At 43.9% G+C, this 16,283-nt stretch overlaps 1 protein-coding gene across 5 annotated transcripts in view; it reads right to left on the bottom strand.

The window, feature by feature from the left end:
• GOLGA1 (golgin A1) overlaps positions 1–16,283 on the bottom strand; it is a 66,484-nt gene that overhangs the window by 15,748 nt on the left and 34,453 nt on the right. For all 5 annotated transcript variants that reach the window (XM_053562659.1, XM_053562683.1, XM_053562673.1 and 2 more), the window contains 3 exons: positions 14,905–15,000; positions 13,733–13,882; positions 13,069–13,164 (listed from right to left, as the gene is read on the bottom strand). In XM_053562659.1, coding sequence (XP_053418634.1) covers positions 13,069–13,164; positions 13,733–13,882; positions 14,905–15,000 — 342 coding nt within the window. The remainder of the gene's footprint in view (positions 1–13,068; positions 13,165–13,732; positions 13,883–14,904; positions 15,001–16,283) is intronic.

The raw sequence follows: 16,283 nt of genomic DNA, 5'->3' as shown, positions 1-16,283 counted from the left end.
CTTCCTTGAGGTGGTTTGTTGCGTTTTTCCTGATTTTTTGAGATGGATATGTGGCTCAATTTTTAGTCTTTTTTCCTTAAAGATGTTATTAAGACTAAAATTTCATTTTCAGCACTGCTTTAGTTCTTTTCCACCAGTTATGACATATAGTATGTACATGATCATTTATTTAAAAATATTTTCTGATTTCCATTGTGATTCTTCTTTGACCTATAGGTTACTTAGAAGCACATTTCTTTCCTTTTTTTTTTTTTTTTTTTGCAGTTTTGGCCGGGGCTGGGTTCGAACCCGCCACCTCCAGCATATGGGGCTGACACCCTACTTCTTTGAGACACAGGCGCCACCTAGAAGCATATTTCTTAATTGCAAACATATAGGCATTTTCTTTTCTTTTCTTTTTTTTGGCCGGGGCTGGGTTTGAACCCACCACCTCCGGCATATGGGACCGGCACCCTACTCCTTGAGCCACAGGCGCCGCCCATTCTTTTCTTTTTTTTAAAAGAGACAGAGTCTCACTTTGTTGCCCTTGGTAGAGTGCCGTGGCATCACAGCTCACAGCAACCTCCAACTCCTGGGCTTAGGAGATTCTCCTGCCTCAGCCTCCCAAGTAGCTGGGATTACAGGAGCCTAACACAATGCCTGGCTATTTTTTGTTGCAGTTTGACCAGGGCCGGGTTCGAACCCGCCAACCTCAGTATGTGGGGTTGGCACCCTACCCACTAAACCACAGGCACCGCCCCATACAGGCATTTTCTATATATTTTTTATTTTAACTTTGAGACAGGGTCTCACTCTGTTGTCCAGACTAGAGTTCAATGTCTATTCACTGAAGTGAGCATAGTTGGTCACGGTGGCCTGGAATTCCTGGATGTTAAGTGACCCTCCTGCTTCAGCCTCCCAAGCAGCTGGGACTATAGTTGCCCAGCTAGTTTTCTATCTTTTTATTACTGATTTTTAGCTTCACTGCATTGTGGTCTAAAAGCATACTGTATGTGATTTTGACTCTCTGGAAGTCACTGAGACTTGCTTCATGGTCAATTTTTCTAAGTATCCAATGTATACTTGTAAAGGATACATATATTCTGTAATTGGTGGGTACCCAGACCCATATATATCAGCTGTCCCGGAACAATAGCTGAATACTTCTACCCAGAGTCACTGATTCACTAGGATTGGACAGAGATCAGCTGAATACAAGACAGAGCCACCTAGTCCCACTACACCAAGCAGGTCCCCAGAGTCTCAGGCTGCAGTACTGTATGGATCCTTTGCAAAGCTGTAGGGGAAAAGCTGCAGTCACCAGTCCTAGCTCTATGGCAAAAGGCTGGTTAACCACAACACCAGGAGCCCCCAATCCAATTTCACCTTACCTGCTCATCTAGCCAAATGGTAAAAAACAATCATGGGGCAGAATCAGTGGAAAAACTCTGATAACATGAATAATCAGAGTAAATGAACTCCCCCAAGGAATGACAAAGCAGCCACACCAGAAGATCCCATTCATAACCAAATGGCTGAGATGTCAGAAATCGAATTTAGAATTTGGATGGCAAATAAGATTAATAGAATGGAAGTAAAATTGGAACTAGAAATTCTAGAAATAATTCAAAAGTTGTCTCAAGAATTCAATGAATTTAAAGACAAAATCACCAAAGATTTTGACACATTGAGAAAAGAAGTTGCAGCCTTCCAAAATATGAGAAATACAGTAGAATCCCTCAGTAACAGAATGGAGCAGGCAGAAGAAAGGATTTCTGACATTGAAGACAAAGCTTTCGAACATTCCCAAACGCTCAAAGAGGAAGAGAAGTGGAGAGCAAAAACGGATCATTCTCTCAGAGAGCTGTGGGATAATTCCAAAAAAGCAAACATTCACCTTATAGGAATTCCTGAGGTGATGAAGTTACTTTGAAAGGCCCAGATGCTCTACTCCAAGAGATAATTGAGGAGAACTTCCCAAACATCACAAGAGATTCTGAAATCCAGATAGCAGACAGTTTCAGAACCCCAGCACAACTCAATCCAAATATATCATCTCCCAGACATATTATAATTAACTTCGCCAAAGTTAATAAGAAGGATAAAATACTGCAAGCAACCAGACATAAGAAAACCATAACCTACAAGGGGAAAATATATTAGAATGACTGCAGATCTCTCTGCTGAAACTTTTCAAGCCAGAAGAGGATGGTCATCTAACTTCGACCTCTTAAAACAAAACAATTTTCAACCCAGGATCCTGTATCAGCTAAACTGATTTCATTTATGATGGAGAAATTAAATATATATATATATATATATTTTTGTAGAGACAGAGTCTCACTTTATGGCCCTCAGTAGAGTGCCATGGCCTCACACAGCTCACAGCAACCTCCAACTCCTGGGCGCGATTCTCTTGCCTCAGCCTCCCGAGTAGCTGGGACTACAGGCACCCGCCACAATGCCCGGCTATGTTTTGGTTGCAGTTTGGCCAGGGCCAGGTTTGAACCCGTCACCCTTGGTATATGGGGCCGGCGCCTTACAGACTGAGCCACAGGCGCCGCCCAAATATTTTAATGACATTCACATGTTGAAGAAATTTGCCATAACTAAACCAACTCTCCAGGATATTTTCAGACCCATCCTCCACAATGACCAGCACAATGCTCTACCACCAAAGTAAACTCACTCAGAAACTTTTGATCAAATCCCAACTTCAGCAGTGGTGAAAGGATTAAAAATGTTCACTGGACTTTCAGAAAACTCAACACCCAAAATACTACCAGGCTTATCAATACTCTCTAATGTGAATGGCTTAAATTGTCATCTAAAGAGGCACAGTTTGGCTGACTGGATACAAAAACTCAGGCCAGATATTGGCTGCATACAAGAATCTCATCTTACCTTAAAAGATAAATATAGATTCAGGGTAAAGGGATGGTCAACTATAATTCAGGCAAATGGAAATCAGAAAAAAAACAGGTTTTGCAATTTTATTCGCAGATACAATAGGCTTTAAACCAACAAAAGTAAGGAAAGATAAGGAAGGTCACTTCATATTTGTTAAGGGAAACACTCACCATAATGAGATACCCAAGCAGAATGCTCCTCAATTTATAAGAGAGACTCTAACTGATATGAGCAACTTGATTTCCTCCAGCACTATAACAGTCAGAGATTTTTTTTTTTTTTTTTGCAGTTTTTGGCCAGGGCTGGGTTTGAACCCACCACCTCTGGCATATGGGGCCAGTGCCCTACTCCTTTGAGCCACAGGTACTGCCCAAAAATCGGAGATTTTAACACCCCTTTGGCAGTGTTGGATAGATCCTCCAATAAGAAACTAAGCAAAGAAATTTTAGACTTAAAATTAATCATTCAACAATTAGATTTAATAGACATCTACAGAACATTTCATCCTAACAAATCTGTATACACATTCTTCTCATGAGACATGGAACATCCTCCAAAATTGATCACATCTTAGGACACAAGACAGCAAATTTAAAAAAATCGAAATTATTCCTTGTATTTTCTTGGACCATCACGGAATAAAAGTTGAACTCAGTAACAACAGGAATCTGCAAACTCACACAAAGATAGGGAAACTAAAGAATCTGATGCTGAATGATAGCTGGGTTATAGATGATATCAAGAAGGAAATTACCAAATTTTTGGAACAAAATGATAATGAAGACATGAACTACCAGAACCTGTGGGATACTGAAAAGGCATTCTTAAGAGGGAAATTTATAGCATTGCAAGCCTTCCTCAAAGGAATGGAAAGAGAGGAAATCAACAATTTAATGGGACATCTCAAGCAACTGGAAAAAAGGAAGAACATTCTAACCCCAAACCTAGTAGAAGAAAAGAAATAACCACACACACACAAAAAACAAAGAACCAAAATTAGAGCAGAAGTAAATGAACTTGAAAATAAAAGAATTATACAACAGATCAATGACTTAAAAAGTTGTTTTTTTCAGTAAAATAGATAACCCTTTGGCTAACCTAAGCAGAAATAAAAGAATAAAATGTCTAATTTTATCAATCAGAAATGACAGAGATAAGATAACCACAGACTCCTCAGAAATTCAAAAAATTCTTAATTAATATTACAAAAAACTCTATTCTCAGAAATACGAAAATCTGAAGGAAATTGAACAATACTTGGAAGCACGCCACCTTCCTAGCCTTAGCCAGGAAGAAGTAGAAATGTTGAACAAGCCTATACCAAGTACTGAAATACAAAAACAAAATACAGAATACAAAATACAAAAACTCCCCAAAAAGAAAAGTCTGGGACCAGATGGCTTCACATCAGAATTCTACCAAATCTTTAAAGAGGAACTAGTACCTATATTACTTAATTTTTTCCAAAACATAGAAAAATAAGGAATACTTCCTAACACATTCTATGAAGCAAATATCACCCTGATCCCCAAACCAGGAAAAGACCAAACAAGAAAAGAAAATTATAGACCAATATCTCTAACGAATATTGATGCTTAATATTCAATAATATCCTAGCAAACAGAATCCAGCAACACATCAAATAAATTATATACCACGACCAAGTGGGTTTTATCCCAGGGCCTCAAGGCTGGTTCAATATACATAACTCTATAAATATAATACATCGCATATAAACAAATTAAAAAATAAAGACCATATATGATTCTCTCAATTTATGCAGAAAAAGCTTTTGATAATATCCAGCATCCTTTCATGATCAGAACACTTAAGAAAATAGGTATATTGGCTAGGCGCCTGTAGCTCAAGTGGTGAGGGTGCCAGCCACATACACCAGAGCTGGTGGGTTCACATCCAGCCCAGGCCCACCAAAAAATAATGACAACTATAACCAAACAATAGCCGGGCATTGTGGCGGGTGCCTGTAGTCCCAGCTACTTGGGAGGCTGAGGCAAGAGAATTGCTTAAGCCCAGGAGTTGGAAGTTGCTGTGAGCTGTGATGCCATGGCACTTTACCCAGGGCAACAGCGTGAGAGTGTCTCAAAAAAAACAAAAACAAAACAAAACAGAAGAAGAAGAAGAAAATAGGTATATTGGGTGGTGCCTGTGGCTCAGTGAGTAGAGCGCCAGCCCATATAGTGTGAGTGGCAGGTTTGAACCCAGCACTGGCCAAACGGCAAGAAAATAGCTGGGCATTGTGGTGGGCACCTGTAGTCCCAGCTACTCCGGAGGCTGAGGCAAGAGAATTGCCTAAGCCCAAGAGCTGGAGGTTGCTGTGAGCTGTGATACCAGGGCACTGTACTGAGGGCAGTAAAGTGAGAAGAAAGGAAAGAAAGAAAGGGAGGGAAAGAAGGCAGGAAGGGAGGGAGGAAGGAAGGAAGGAAAGGAAAGAAAGAAAGAAAATAGGTATAGAAGGGACATTTCTTAAGCTGATAGAGGCCATCTACAGCAAACCCACAGCCAATATTATATTGAATGGAGTAAAATTGAAAACATTTCCACTCAGATCAGGAACCAGGCAAGGTTGCCTACTGTGTCCACCGCTTTTTAACATTGTAATGGAAGTCTTAGCGATTGCAATCAGGCAAGAGAAGACAATCAAGGGTATCTATATAGGATCAGAGGAGATCAAACTTCCACTATTTGCAGATGATATGATTGTATACCTGGAAATTCCCAGGGACTCAACCACAAAACTCTTAGAAGTGATCAAGGAATACAGCACTGTCTCAGGCTACAAAATCAATACTCACAGATTAGTAGCATTCATATATACCAACAATCGTCAAGCTGCAAAAAACAGTCAAAGACTCCATTCCCTTTACAATAGTGCCAAAGAAAATGAAATATCTAGGAGTGTACCTAACAAAGGATGTGAAAGATCTCTATAAAGAGAACTATGAAACTCTGAGACAAGAAATAGCTGAAGATGTCAACAAATAGAAAAACATACCATGCTCATAGCTGGGAAGAATCAGCATTGTTAAAAAAAAAACCCAAAGCAATCTACAGATTTAATGCAATCCCTATTAAAGCATCTCTGTCATACTTTAAAGATCTGGAAAAATTAGTACTTCATTTTATATGGAAACAGAAAAAACCTCGAATAGCCAAGACATTATTCAGAAATAAAAACAAATCAGGTAGAATCACGCAACCAGACTTCAGACTATACTATAAATCTATAGTTATCAAAACAGCACGGTTCTAGCATAAAAATAGAGAGGTAGATGTATGGAACAGAATTAAGAACCAAGAGATGAAACCAGACACTTACCATCATTTGATCTTTGATAAGCCTATCAAAAATATAAATTTGGGGGCGGCGCCTGTGGCTCAGTCTGTAAGGCGCTGGCCCCATATACCGAGGGTGGCAGGTTCAAACCCAGCCCCGGCCAAACTGCAACCAAAAAATAGCTGGGCGTTGTGGCGGCGCCTGTAGTCCCAACTACTCGGGAGGCTGAGGCAAGTGAATCGCTTAAGCCCAGGAAGTTGGAGGTTGCTGTGAGCTGTGTGAGGCCATGGCGCTCTACCAAGGGCCATAAAGTGAGACTCTGTCTCTACAAAAAAAAAAAATAAATAAATAAAAATAAAATAAAATAAAAAATATAAATTTGGAGAAAGACTCCCTATTTAACAAATGGTGCTGGGTGAATTGGCTGGCATTTTATAGAAGACTAAAACTGGACCCAAACCTTTCACCTCTAACAAAATTGACTCTCACTGGATAGAAGACTTAAACTTAAGACATGAAACTATAAAGATTCTTGACAGAGTGCAGGGGAAACACTTGAAGAAATTGGCCTGGGAGGGCGGTGCCTGTGGCTCAAGGAGTAGGGCGCCAGTCCCATATGCCAGAGATGGTGGGTTCAAACCCAGCCCCGGCCAAAAAAGAAAAAAAAAGAAATTGGCCTGGGAGAAAACTTTATGAGGAGGACCCTTCTGGGCAATTGAAGTAATACCAAAAATGCATTACTGGGATCTGATGAAACTAAAAAGCTTCTGCACTGCCAAGAACACAGTAAATAAAGCAAGTAGGCAGCCCTCAGAATGGGAAAGGATATTTACGTTTCTGACAAAGGTCTGATAACCAGAATCCACAGAGAACTCAAACTTATTACTAAGAAAAGAACAAGTGATCCCATTTCATTGTGGGCAAGATAATTGAACAGAAGCTTCTCTAAAGAAGACAGGAGCATGGTCTACAGGCACATGAAAAAACGCTCATTATCTTTAATCATCAGAGAAGTGCAAATCAAAACCACTTTGAGATACCATCTAACTCCAGTAAGAGTAGCCCACATAACAAAATCCCCAAATTACAGATGTTGGCATGGATATGGAGAAAAGGGAACACTTCTGCACTGCTGGTGGGAATGCAAGCTAATACATTCCTTTTGGAAAGAAGTTTGGAGAACACTCAGAGATCTAAGTAGACCTGCTTGCTCGGTGCCTGTGGCTCAAGCAGCTAAGGCGCCAGCCACATACACCAGAGCTGGCGGATTTGAATCCAGCCCGGGCCTGCCAAACAACAATGACAACTGCAACAACAACAACAACAACAACAACAACAACAACAAAGGCCAGGAGTGGGTGGCATCTGTAGTCCCATCTCCTTGAGAGGCTGAGGCCAGAGAATCGCTTAAGCCCAGGAGTTGGAGGTTGCTATGAGCTGTGATGCCACAGGGTCTACCCAGGGTGACAGCTTGAGGCTCTGTCTTAAAAAATAATAATAATAAAATAAAATTAAAAAAAAAAAACAAACCTGTTGATCCTGCAATTTCTCTACTAGGAGTATATCCAAACGATCAAAAATCACTTTGCAACAAAGATATGTGCACCAGATTATTCAATGCAGCTCAATTCATAATTGCCAAGTCATGGAAGAAGCCCAAGTGCCCATCAACCCATGAATGGATTAATAAATTAACCCATGAATGGATTAATAAATTATGGTATATGTATACCATGGAATACTATGCAGCCTTAAAAAGATGGAGACTTTACTTTCTTTTTTTTTTTTTGGTAGAGACAGAGTCTCACTTTACTGCCCTCGGTAGAGTGCCATGGTGTCACACGGCTCACAGCAACTTCCATCTCTTGGGCTTACGTGATTCTCTTGCCTCAGCCTCCTGAGCAGCTGGGACTACAGGCGCCCGCCACAATGTCCGGCTATTTTTTTGTTGCAGTTTGGCCGGGGCTGGGTTTGAACCCGCCAACCTCGGTATATGGGGCCGGCGCCCTACTCACTGAGCCACAGGCGCCGCCTGACTTTACCTTTTTTATGTTTACATGGATGGAGCTGGAACATATTCTCCTAAGTATCACAAGAATGGAAGAAAAAATATCCAATGTACTCAGTACTTTTATGAAACCAATTTATATTTACTCACACTTTCTTATATAAGATAGATCACAACTATAGCCCAGGATCAAGGAGAGAAATGGAGTGGGAAGGGAGGGGGAGATTTGATAGAGGGAGGGTAAACAATGGGACCACACCTGTGGAGCATATTGCAAGGGTACAAGTCAAATCTATCAAATATAGAACATAAATGTTTTAACACAATAATCAAGTAAATAAGGCAAAAGGTATATTAATTGTTTTGATGTAAGCACTCCAAATTGTATAAAAAAAATCAACACATATGCATACATGTATTCATGATCTATGTGTATATGACTTAATAAAAGAAAAAGAAAAAAATAATAATAGTTCTTGCCCAAAGTCTATTTTGATGATTAATATAGCTGCCCCAGTTTAATTTTGGTTCATGACTCCATGCTATATATTTTTCCAACTTTTCCTTTTCAATCTTGTTGTTCTCTTATGTTTCAGATATTTCTCTTACAACTTGTAAGCAGCATTTCATTGCATTTTTAAAAAATATCATTCTGAAAATCTGTCTATTAATTGGCAGTCCTCGGGGGTAATACTGACTTACTTGGTTGTAAATTTACTATCTCAACATCCTTTGTGTTCGTCTATAAATTAGTGCAATGAAAGCTAGGCAGGATGGGGGCAGTGCTAGCTGCTTTGGACTCACCATCACTCCCAGAGTGCAGCCTTTAGTGTGCTGAACTAAGGCCTGCAGGACCTTCCAGGCTCGACCCAAGGTAGGTCTTAAAACTCTGATCTTTATTCCTATAACTCTGATAAGCTGTAAAAATTTTAGATAATCTTCCAAACTCCTCAGGATCAGCAAGTTCCCCCAGGGCAAAATCTGCTCCACATGCTGGGCCTCCTCTCTGCACTGGATGGCCCTTCCTCAGTGCCCTGTAGGCCCCCCGTCCTTACAAGCATATGATTGTTTACTTTGTTCAGCTTTTCTGGCAGTCCTTGGGGGAAGCTAGTCTGAATTACCCAGTTTGCTTTTACTGGCAGCATCTCTAGCGTCACCTTCACGTGCTCTGTTCAACCTCATCCCACCACTCCACAGGGAATGCTCTTGCTGAGGCTCAGCCTTGCTAGATATAATGGTCAGTTCTGTTTCCTTTCTCAACCAGTGAGGAGCACACACCCCATTCACTACTGGGTCCTTGTAACGCTTTCTGTCCTTTACTTCTGTGCTGGTCTTATTGCTGTCTTACTTGCAGCTCCTCTGGAGTCTTCTCTGTGGACTCTTCCTTTTGTTCAGAACCTCTAAACACTGGAGCGGCCCTGGCCTTGCCCTTTGGCCCCCTTCTCTGCCTATATTCATTGCATGGCCCTTTGGCGGTTAATTCTACCTCTGAGCGATGCTGATGATTTTTTACCCTGAAGCCCTCTGATTTCCAGATTTGTAGGCCAACAGCCTACTATATATGCTGACTTGGACAGGCCTCTGAAGCTGAACATGTCCCAAAAGGAATCCACCTTTCACTGTCTCCCAGACTCCCCTCTCAGTGAATGGCACCACTATTCAGTTATCTCAGTGGTTCTCTGCTGGGGCGATCCCCCAAGAGATATTTGGCAGATATTCTAGAAACATTGTTCGTCGTCACACTGGGAGCTGCTACTGACATCTACAGAGGAGATGCTCCTAAGCAGCCAGCAGTGCACATGTGCTGCAAACACTGCTCAGTGACAGAGAAATGTCCAGGCCCAATGTCAACAATGCCAGGGCTGAGAAACCTTGAATGACACAGACCAAACCTAGGAGTTATCTCTCACTCCTTTTCCTCTGATTCCTTTTTTTTTTTTTTTTTTTGAGACAGAATCTTACTATGTGGCCCTGGGTAGAGTGCCAAGGCATCAAAGCTCACAGCAACCTCAAACTCTTGGGCTTAAGCGATTCTCTTGCCTCAGTCTCCCAAGTAGCTGGGACTACAGGCGCCTGCCACAATGACTGGCTGTTGTTTTTTTTTTGTTGTTGCAGTTGAAAGACAACTTGTTTAGCAGGCCCAGACCAGGCTCGAACCTGCCACCTTTGGGTGGCGCCGTCTCACTGAGCTATGGGCACCAAGTCATTCCTCTCATTAACTTCATTTAATCAGTGGCAAGACCTAAAAGCTTCATCTCCAAACTAAATCCTGACTCTGAATACTTCCCAAGCCCACTAGTACCACACTAGTCATCTCTGGCCTGGATTCATTTTTTTTTGAGACGGAGCCTCAAGCTGTCACCTTGGGTAGAGTGCCGTGGCGTCATAGCTCACAGCAACCTCCAATTCCTGGGCTCAAGTGATTCTCTTGCCTCCGCCTCCCAAGTAGTTGGGACTACAGGTGCCTGCCACAACACCCGGCTATTTTTTTGGTTGCAGCCGTCATTGTTGTTTGGTGGGCCCGGGCTGGATTCAAACCCACCAGCTCAGGTGTATGTGGCTGGCGCCTTAGCTGCTTGAGCCACAGGCGCCGAGCCTCTGGCCTGGATTCTTAAGAAGCCTCCTAAATGGTCTTCCTGCTTCTGCCCTGCTTCCCTTATAGAACATTCTCAACACAGACCCAGAGAAATCCTTTTCTTTTTTTTCTTGAGACAGACTCTCACTCTGTCATGCGGGGTAGAGTACCGCATGGCACATTATAGCTCACAGCAACCTCAAACCCTTGGGCTCAAGAGATCTTCTTTCCTCAGCCTCCCGAGGAGCTGGGACTACAGGTACCTGTCACAATGCCTGGCTAGTTTTTCTTTTTTTTTGTAGAGACAGAGTCTCACTTTATGGCCCTCAGAAGAGTGCCGTGGCCTCACACAGCTCACAGTAACCTCCAACTCCTGGGCTTAAGCGATTCTCTTGCCTCAGCCTCCCGAGTAGCTGGGACTACAGGGGTCCGCCACAATGCCCGGCTATTTTTTTGTTGCAGTTTGGCCGGGGCTGGGTTTGAACCCGCCACCCTTGGCATATGGGGCTGGGGCCGGTGCCGTACTCACTGAGCCACAGGCGCCACCCAGTTTTTCTATTTTTAGTAGAGATAGGGTTTTACTCTTGCTCAGGCTGGTCTTGGCCTCCTGAGCTCAGTCAATCCACCCATCTTGGCCTTTCAGAGTTAGGATTACAGGTGTGAGCCACTGTATTTGGCCAAGGAAAAATCCCTTTAAAATAAAACTTTCCATGTCACTTCCCTGCTGAAGACCTGCCATGGCTTTTCATTTTTTTTTTTTTTGAGACAGAGCCTCAAGCTGTCACCCTAGGTAGAGTGCTATGGCATCACAGCTTACAGCAATCTCCAACTCCTGGGCTTAAGTGAGTCTCTTACCTTAGCCTCCCAAGTAGCTGGGACCACAGGAGCCCACCACAATGCCCAGGTATTTTTTGGTTGCAGTTGTCATTGTTGTTTGGCGGGCCCGGTCTAGATTCAAACCCGTCAGCTCTGGTGTATGTAGCTGGTGCATTAGCCGCTTCAGCCACAGGTGCCGGGCCTTCTCGTGGTATTTTCTAATGCCTGCCTCCCTCCTTGCCCCTGAGCTGCACCACACTAGCCTTTCTGCTGTTCTTTGTAGATACCAAGCCTTCTTTTGCTTCAGAGCCTTTATATTCACCATTTCTTCTGTCTGGACCATTTCTTCTCAAATATCCACACTACTGCCCATCATTTTGGTGATGTTTGCTCAAACATCACGAAAGTCTTCTCCATTCTTCACATTGGAGAGCTCTTTCCTCCCTCCTGGATGTCCTTGCCCCTGTTTCTTCTTCAAAGCATTTATTACTACTTGTCACTTGGTTACTACTGTCTCTAGTTACAAGCTCCACAGGGGAAGGATATTATTATTTTGTTCATTACCACATCCTAGCACCTCCAATGGTACTTGGTACTCATAGGTACTTAAATATTTGTTGAAGGAATACATGAAAAAACATGACTCCAAAGTCCATGCTTCTCATGATGTGTCAATATAGCGTTAGTGCCTGTAATGTAGCAGAGCCGATAAATCTACAGGTGCAGGCACTCAGCTGTAGCGCTCTCAGGGAAGATCTCTGCTAAAGGGTCTGTGAGATCTTGGAGTCACGACCAACCTGGGCAAGCACTACAGTAATGATTCATCATCCAAGGGTGCTTTATAGGGGCCAGGGAAGCCTGGGGGCCTATAAGAAAGTGGCAGAATATCTTTCTCCTCTTTATCCAGTGCAGAAGGGAGAGGGGTCATGGAAAGGAAGGCCACTGGGGAGGAGCAATATGGATTCCAAAGGCATGAGAGAAGGAAGGAGATTAAAGCCTCAAGTTTATAGAAGGGGAAGGGTAACAATCCAGCAGATTATTTCTTCATTTCTGTGCATATTCCTGATACAAACAAAACAAAGGTCCTTATGATTATTTAAGGTCTTGCTTTAAGGCCTCACTGGAAAAAATCAGCTGGAGTGGTGCTCTGACAGCATTATTTTTGGCACCTGTTAATGACATGGAGGAAGGGCTGGGCCTCTGCAGTGGAGTGAAAAATCAGATTAGCACCTCCTCTAATGAACTATAGAACTTGGACACATTATTTTCACTAAAAATCTCAATGATATTAATTGCCAAATGACCACAGTCCTTCCTACTGTCCTGAATCCCTGAGAGGACTTAATGAAGTGACTATTTCTAGCCCTTGCCTAATACAACTATTGCACAAATGCTAGTCTCACTCCTTCTCCACTTGGCCACTCTAAACACACACGTAAAGGGCAGGAACGCTGTTGTGAAACTCTGACTGAATTAGATAATTACCTTCAGTTTCTTTAGTTCAAACTGGTGATGTTGTAAAGCACGTTCACATTCACTCCTGCTTTCTTTAAGGGATGTATTTTCTTGCTCTAGTTCTCTCTGCAAACAAAGCAGAACATATATAAAAAGAAAGCATCTTAACTACCATATTTACCCTGGGCATAGTCCTAGCTCTCTGACATGGTACCTTTGAAATGCCCCTTCTCTTTTTTATGGTCACTGCAGGGGTGGAAGGCGAGAATGAGGGTGAGGACACAAAGAGAGAACCACCTGGAAAACCCAGGAGGCGTCGGAGTGAGGCACATGATTCTCCAGACTGTGCAGGCGAGAGAAGCCCATGAAAAGGGAAGCCACTGTGGAGGAGCAACACGGATTCTAGAAAGACATGAGAGAACCTGAGGGGGGTGCTCAGAAAGCACCAGAAATCCCTTTAGGGCCCAAGGAAAAGGAAAACTCATCTGTACAGGGGCTTTGTAAATAGCAGCCTTTTGACATCCAGTCCCACCTGCAGGTGTCTCATTAGAAAGATAAGAGCTGTTCTCTAAAGTGGTAGAGCTGTTCTCTAAAGTGGTAGTGCAGCAAGGGGGCTGTTCTGTCAAGCATGGGGCAGACCTCACTGTGTGGACCTGGAGCTGCTGTGCTCGGCCATACCCTGCTCTTCACTCACCATCCTCTGCTCTGCAATGGCCTGCTCAGAGGCCTGTGCTCTCTCCAGGGAGGCAATCTGGGCCTCCAGGGCCTGGGCGTGCTCCATATGCTGCTTCTCCCGAGCCAGGGCCTGCTGCTGTGCATGGTTGCTCTCCTTATTGGTGGCGGCCTGCAGTGACAGCAGAGGACAGCTGGATAGAGTGACAATGGTTTTAAGGAGGGAGCCCTAGTCTGGCCTTCAGGGACCCAAAGGTGGGTGTCCAACAGAAACAACTGCCCTTCCCAATCTTTTCCTCCTTAGTTTGTTGAGGTCTCCCCTGCTGTCCTTGGTGGGCTCTGCCTGTGGCTCCTGGACCCTGGCCTGCCTTGGCGGGTAGAGCATGCATAGGTCTTGATGCTGTCACTCCAACCTCAGAGTGGGTGGAAATGGCTCCGGTCACCAGCCAGTCCTCAAACACAGGCCTTCCCCATGCTACTCAGTGTTGCCTCTGTGGCTGAGGCCTTCCCCAGGGGAGGCAAGTTTAACACAGTGATGAAGAACAAGGGCTTTGACATGAGAAAGATGTTGGTTCTGCCACTTACTGACTGTAGGGCTATGGCCCAGTGTGAGGCTGCAGCCCGGAGTGAGGCTGCGACCTAGTCACACAATGCTTCTGAGCTTGTCTCCTCTACAGGAGGAGCATGACAGTCCAGACCTCTTAGGTCCACTGTAAGAACTAAATGAAAACACACTTGAAGACTCAGCACAGTGCCTAGGAAATGGCAAACACGAAATCCACACTAGCTGCTTTGACTTCTCTACCTCCTCACTCCATGCCCAACAGGGCTGAGATGACTGGCCATGCCTCGCCATCTTCTTCCCAAAGTGTGACCTGTTCTCCACACCTCTGACCACAAGCTGAGTTTTGACTCCCAGGGGAGAAGGCACCTCGGACAGCCCCAGGACTAGGGTGAGCCTGAAGGACAGAAGTCAGGTGGAAATGAGCCAGCCCATCCCCCTTTCTGGGTCCTCAGGTCCCCCAGCAGGTCCTGACTCCCTCTTCCTGGTGCTGCCCATCTGCTCACGTGAAGCACAACCACCCTACCAAGGCAGGTCTGGACACCACTGCCCAAGCTGGGAGTTGAGTCTGGGGCATCCACAAAGGCATCAAGGGAAATCCAGGCACTCAGCAGCCACAACTGCCAGCTTACCAGCTCCCGAATGTACGCTTCCTGGGCAGCTGCGACATCCCTGCTCTGCTTCAACTGTTCCTCAGAGGCCAGCAGGGTCTGCTCTAATTCTTTCACCTGAGAAGGAAACAAGCATTTTTTCTGTTCAAAGAAGCTGAAGAATAGTAATAAATGGCAAACCAGGGGTGGTGTGGTGGCTCCCACCTGTAATCCTAGCACTCTTGGAAGCTGAGGCAAGAGGATCACTTGAGCCCAAGAGTTTCAGGTTGCTGTGAGCTATGATGCCACAGAACTCTACCAAGGGTGACAGAGTAAGATTTTGTCTCAAAAAAATAAATAAATAAAATGCAAACCACGCTGGTGCAGTGGCTCACACCTGTGATCCCATCACTTTGAGGCCAAGCCTGGTGTCTCATAGCACAATTTCATCTCTACAAAAAAAACATAAATTAGCCAGGGGTGGTGGCTTGTGCCTGTATTCCCAGCTCTTTACCTGACTGGAAGGGAATCTCCTTAATTCAGTAGATTAAATACCAAAAACCTCCTGCAAACTTTATACCAAAGGAGGAAACTGCAGACATTCCCTTTAATATTGGGTTCATAACAGTGATGCCCACTATTACTGTAATTGCTTCACACAGTACTGGAGATCCTTCCATGACATATGGCCAGAAAATAGAATAAGAGGCATAAAGACTGAAAGGAGTAAGATAAAGGCTGTCACTATTTATAGATGGTACAATTATCTGTTTAGGAAACACAAAAGAAATCACACAATATTAGAGAAAGAGAGTTTAGCAGGTGTTCAAATAACCAAGCTCAACTAGGCAAAAAAAGGGACTTCTCAGCTTAGTGCCTGTAGCTCAATGGTTAGGGCACTGGCCACATGCACCGGAGCTGGTGGGTTCAAACCCGGCCCAGGCCTGCTAAAACAAACAAAACAAAGCAAAACAGCCAGGCGATGTGGGCACCTGTAGTCCCAGCTACTAGGGAGGCTGAGGCAAGAGAATCACTTGAGCCCAAGAGTTTGAGGTTGCTGTGAGCTGTGATGCCACAGCACTCTACGAAGGGCAACACAGTGAAACTCTGTCTCAGAAAAAAGAAAAAAAAAAAGAGATTTCTCTAGAATGACCAGAAATAACTAATTAAAAATACAATTAAAACTAAGAGGCTCAGCGCCTGTACCACAGTGGTTATGGCGTCAACTACATACACCAAAGTTGGAGGGTTTGAACCCAGCCTGGACCAGCTAGGTAACAATGACAACTGCAACAACAACAACAAAATAGCCAGGCATTGTGGCAGGCGCCTGTAGTCCCAGCTACTTGGGAGGCTGAGGCAAGAGAATCGCTTAAGCCCCAAAGTTTGAGGTTGCTGTGAGCTATGACGCCACAGCACTC

The sequence above is a fragment of the Nycticebus coucang genome, chromosome 2, assembly GCF_027406575.1.
Source record: "Nycticebus coucang isolate mNycCou1 chromosome 2, mNycCou1.pri, whole genome shotgun sequence".
Classification (NCBI taxonomy): Eukaryota; Metazoa; Chordata; class Mammalia; order Primates; family Lorisidae; genus Nycticebus; species Nycticebus coucang.
This window is presented reverse-complemented; position numbering and strand designations above follow the sequence as displayed.